Raw genomic sequence first — 5,332 nt, 5'->3', positions numbered from 1 at the left:
TCCTCTAACATCCTCAAGGGATGTCACGAAGCTACAGCGAAATGCGTGTATAAACCGAAGAAGGGATGTCAGGGTTACTGTAGCAACTATTTTGTGAATTTACTGTAGCATATACAAAAATAAATCAAAAATAATTTTTATTGCACCATAATTTTGTTTGTATGTAATTTTTGTAAATGTATATAGTAAATTTTAGGCTTAACCATATGAAGAAGGGATGTCAATCTTAGAGGATCCGGTTCCAGAAAGGACCGTCTCGGTGTCTCCGTCTCAGGTGGGGATTTATACTCTACTAACTCGAAATTATGACGCGCGAAGCAAGTTTGACGGTTCACAGGGTCCGGCGGAGGTGCCCAACCTGTTCTCTGAATCGATCCAAGAGGCCAACAACGTTCTGGTTGCTCTCCTCCGGGAAGAACCCTAACCCTCGATCATGTCGGCCGCGATGTCCATATCCAGCCGCCGCTCTCCTTCCGAGCTTAGCCGGCCTACTCCTCCGGCAGCCATAATCCCCAAGTCCCACCCCCTACCACCGTGGTGCCCGGATCCAGCCGCCGCTCCTTCTTCGGTCGTCCGACCCGCTCCTCCGGGCGTGTCCGGCCGTGCGGGAACCCGTCCACCGGCCCTCTCCTCCGTCCCAGCCGTCCCGACTGCGTCCTCCTGGACTCGTGTGGGTATGGGTTCGTGGACGTGGACGACAACCACACCACCGCGCAAGCCTTCTCGGCGGCGACAGGAACCATCCGTGTGACCTTCGTTATCTCCGATCTCCCGTGCCTCTCGCGCTTCTACGTCCGCTGCCTGGACCTCCCAACCAGCACCTTCATCACCGAGCCCAAGATCGTTTGCTCGGCGGAGAACCTCTTTCTCCTCAGCTTCCATCTGTCCACTTCCTGGTTGCCGGAGCACTTCATCTACAGGGCCGGACGGAACGGGCGTCCGCCATCGCTTGATGCGCTTCCCGACATCAGCAGGTACCTACATAGAGAGACAACCAAACCATGCCTTATCGGCGTCTTGCCTGACGGCGGCGGCACAGACTTCGTCTTGGCAGCTTTCACAAGGGATATATTGCAGTACAAGCTCCATATCTTCAGATCCAAGCAGCGTGCCTGGACCACGGAGCTCTTGCTCCCGGATCTTCCTTCTTGGCTGACCAAGAAAGGGGCAACAGTTTCTCCCAGCAAGGTGATTGCTTTACAAGGCGGAGTGCTGGGCTTTGTCGATCTCTGGAAGGGTATTTTGTTTTGCGATGTGCTATCTGAACTTGTGAAAACGTGGTTTGTTCCACTGCCCAAGCTTCTGCCTAATAACCGAGTAAACTACAACAGATTGGTGGCACGCCCTATTCGCGACGTCGCCTGCCCCGATGGTTTGATAATCAGGTGTGTCGAGTTGGAAGATCTATATGCTATCAAAACCAGCATTCCTGATGCCTCAACCAAGGATCTATTATTTGATTTTGATGCGGTTGATCCAACTGAGGAGAAGGAAGTACAAGAGTTTGTTGGTTGGAGGCTCATTACATGGTCTAGGGAGGTCTTTTGGGACTATTGGTGCAAGGACAGTGTGCTTCATCTAGATGAACTTGGAAATGTGTCCTTGCCTCATCCAGATTCCGGCTGCGATGGTGCTGCAAAATTGCCATTGAAAACCCTGAAAACATGTTACCCAACTGCGTGTGGTGATGGCATTGTTTGTCTCATGTCCAAGAAAAATCATCGGGACCATGATGCATGGATTCTCACTGTTGACATGAGGACCAAGAGAGTGGGAGAGCCAGTGCCATTTAATGCCAAGAGATCATCAGATCGTAATCCCACCTACATTCCTTGTGTGCTGAACAAATATCTGAATAATGAATCAGGTAACTATGAATATTTTTTATTTTATTTTATTTTATGATATGACACTTATGAATCTTATTCTGTCATTTTTAGGACTATTTGTGTGTCAACAGATGTGGTTTGGGTACATTTAGTTTCAGTTCTGTATGGTTCTCATTTCGTTTAGCCCCATGCTAGATCACTGGATGCAATGGTAATCTGTATGGATTAGGCTGTTTTCCTTCACTTAAGGGCACCTTCCGACAGTAATACTTGAGGCTTAAATCATGATAGACTTTCTTTGTGCTGACATTCTTCAAATTGCTTAAATTGCGATGGTCTAAAATGATATCTTACTTAAATCAGTATGAACATGCTTTCAAAATTTAGCTTGCCAACATGTGGGCAAAGGCAAAGTATTTGCTATCAATTAGTTGTCTACCTTGTTTTGCCAATCTCTGGGAAGTTGGATATTCTCAAATGTTGGCTTGCCAAAACATTGGCAAGACAATTTTCGGCTGCAAACCAAGGATGCCCTATGATCAATCTGTTGTCAGCTGTCTACTAATTTCGCCCTGAGTTGTGGTTCATACTTTGGTTATGACACCATGTTTTATATCTAGATCAGTGATTAGTTGCTCATCCTGAATCTAATGGTTTTCACCTCTACTGTGCATTAGATCTAGCTCGGGTTGGCTTGCAAAATGCCCGTTTTCGTGGACATTTTTCGCTTCAGGTATATGCTGTCACACTTTTGTCCTGTTGATACTATATCCATTTTGCCCTCTCGCATAATATGATTAACCATAAGGTTGTGGTGCAGCTGCCCCTTCAAAACTCGAACAAGCACAGTAATATTTCCCAACAGAAACGGCAGCGACTGGTACAACCTGTTGCTGTTATTTCCATTTTGCCCTCTTTTTTGCATAAATAGGATTAACTATAAGTTTATTTTGCAGCTGTCCCCGCAGAAGGCGAACAACCATCCTAATGCTTACCAACAGAAGCGGCAGACCATTGATTCAAATGAGGCGACCGGCTCATGTACTTCTCATCAGGTAATAGTAACATTTGTTAAGCTGGGGATAAAACACCTGCTGTGAACAAGGCAAAACTGGTTTCATCGTACTATACTTCTGTGGCATTTGGCCCAGCACACTAAAATCAACTTACTGAGTACCATCGCAAAACATTGTCTGTTTGACACTACACACCTCACTGAATAAAATAGTACCGTTAAGGGCTATCGGTAGGTCCTGCCTCAATGTTTAGAAACCCTTGGGCACTACCTCCTTCCTGGGCGGGCAGAGCATGGCACCTCATGCATGCTGTGGCCAGTAGGACCTTCTTGGACATGTGCATAGAGGTGCTCCACTCAACACACCTCCATAGCATTGGGACACCACTGGCCAAATCGTGGCAACAAAATACTGCCTTCCAGTTTATTAGCCCCATCTACGAAAGCCCAGCAACCAAGGAGAACCTAATTGACCACTAGTTGACACCATCTTAATACTACATTTCCGCTATTTGCTGGGCATGTAATAGGGCTAGATACTTTTGGTGCTGTCAGGTTTTTGCACCACAGTACTCGTTTCGATGGCGAGCGAGAGTGCGGTGGGTTTCCTGGCAGTGCGTTGGACTCGCTACCTCTCTTTCCTCTCCTCCTGAATGTTTCTGGAACAGTTGTATTTCCTTCTTGTAATGGAAAGGGGGTAAGCCCGGTAAAAAAATAATCTTAATACTACATGCATAACCACCTTCTCCCCTTCATGTATTGGTTGATTCCATTCTCACATTGAGAAGCAAAAATTGAAGTTAATTAATGTAGCCTTAGCTAATGTTTGACCATTTCCAAAGCAATAAGCCTGACAAATTCAGAAAATCAAAAAGTTTGAGATGAGACTAACAAATCGGAAGGGAGTAGTAGGATACACTACCAGTTGTACAGGTAGCTTGATGAGGCCATTTAGGTATACTGCAATTGCAGCAGGTAGCAAACTTCCGATGATGCTTACAACAACAAGAAAGCCTTTTGTCCCAAGCAAGGTGGGTTAGGCTAGGGATGATGCTTATGTGAATAGGACTATAGGAGTTACTATATTTCAGTTTCAGCATACACACTACTTATATTATTTTATTCCACTTCCCAGTTTGGCAGTTTCAGTGTTATGGCTTGTCTTCCTTTAAGCACATGATATAGACGAAGAATTTAGCGGTTCTGAATCACATGAACCATATTCTTATCATCTTATGTATTATATTGGGCGGGTATTCTTTCATTAAGTTATATTCCCTCCGTCCAAAAATAAGTGCCATGGTTTTAGTTCAAATTTGAACTAAAATGAACTAAAACCATGACACTTATTTTGGGATGGAGGGAATATATATATATACATGTGGAGATGTTGGAAAATAGAAATAATAATTAGAGTTAGAGCCAGGGATGGAGCCAGGATTCCGACATAGGGGGTCGAACTGGTGAAGGCTCACCATCCGTGGAAAGAAAATTAAAGCCTAGATGAAGTTTGGAATAAAAGAGAAACAACGTTGAGCGCGGAATAACTCAAAATACACAAGTCAACTAAATATACATCAGAAATGGCTATGACACTTGACTTATATATTGATAAATAAGAAAAGCAATTCACAAAGAGAAGAAACTAGATTTATCATAAAAAGAGAGAGAAGAAACTAGATAATCTACAAACTATAATACTTTAGCACTGTCAAGTAGCCGGCCACAGAAGATTTAAATACCATGTCCTTTTGAGTCTGGCACATCAGGAGCAATTGATCCAAGCACTTCCTTCACCAAATCTCAAGCCACAGCAGCACAATTATTCCTCCGTTCCCCGGACCTCAGATCATCCTCCATTGTGAATAAAATAGATGGAAAAGAAAAGGCGCGGTGAGAGCTTGAACAATTCGATTGCCCTAGGCTTGGCGACGGGCTGGAGCGGACGAGCGCACGAATGTTGAAACACTGTTTTTTTTTATCGTGACTGCATTTTAGTTGTAGCGATAAAAAGGAAAGACTAAGTAAACTTGTCTTATCTTCTGAGGTGGGCTACCGGCCTACCGCTTTCTAGACAACTGGGCTAGCCGTAGCGTAAAAAGGAAATACTAATATACTTCCTCCCTCCGGGTTTATTAGCCCCCTTGTTTGGTGCAAGTTTGACCATTTCTTTGACTAACAAAATATGAGGTATGTGCTACATAATGTATACTATTTGTATTCATACGAAGTTTTCCATGGTAAAAAATTTATGACATATAATTCATATTTTATATTAGTAAAATCTAGTTAGGTTCAGGCTTTGGATTAACCGATCATGAGCCCATGCAAGGTGGGCTTTCATGTTAAAGGGTTGGGTCCCCCCGCCCCCCAATCCGTCCTTGGTTAGAGGATCATATTTTCTGTAAGATTGTTGATGCACATGCTCCTGCAGAGTTCTTTTAGACATCTTTACTTATTCTGGAATAGTTTACTTGGTTATTGACTA

At 44.1% G+C, this 5,332-nt stretch overlaps 1 protein-coding gene across 1 annotated transcript in view; it reads left to right on the top strand.

Annotated features, from left to right (window-relative positions):
• Positions 1–217: 217 nt before the first annotated feature.
• Positions 218–5,332, top strand: part of LOC119338972 — an 8,626-nt gene continuing 3,511 nt past the window's right edge. The window contains exons 1-5 of the mRNA XM_037611168.1: positions 218–397; positions 484–1,867; positions 2,507–2,562; positions 2,650–2,709; positions 2,786–2,884. Coding sequence (XP_037467065.1) covers positions 218–397; positions 484–1,867; positions 2,507–2,562; positions 2,650–2,709; positions 2,786–2,884 — 1,779 coding nt within the window. The remainder of the gene's footprint in view (positions 398–483; positions 1,868–2,506; positions 2,563–2,649; positions 2,710–2,785; positions 2,885–5,332) is intronic.

This window comes from Triticum dicoccoides, chromosome 7B (genome assembly GCF_002162155.2).
Source record: "Triticum dicoccoides isolate Atlit2015 ecotype Zavitan chromosome 7B, WEW_v2.0, whole genome shotgun sequence".
Classification (NCBI taxonomy): Eukaryota; Viridiplantae; Streptophyta; class Magnoliopsida; order Poales; family Poaceae; genus Triticum; species Triticum dicoccoides.
The sequence above is the reverse complement of the archived record's forward strand: the minus strand, read 5'-3'. Positions and strand labels throughout refer to the sequence as shown.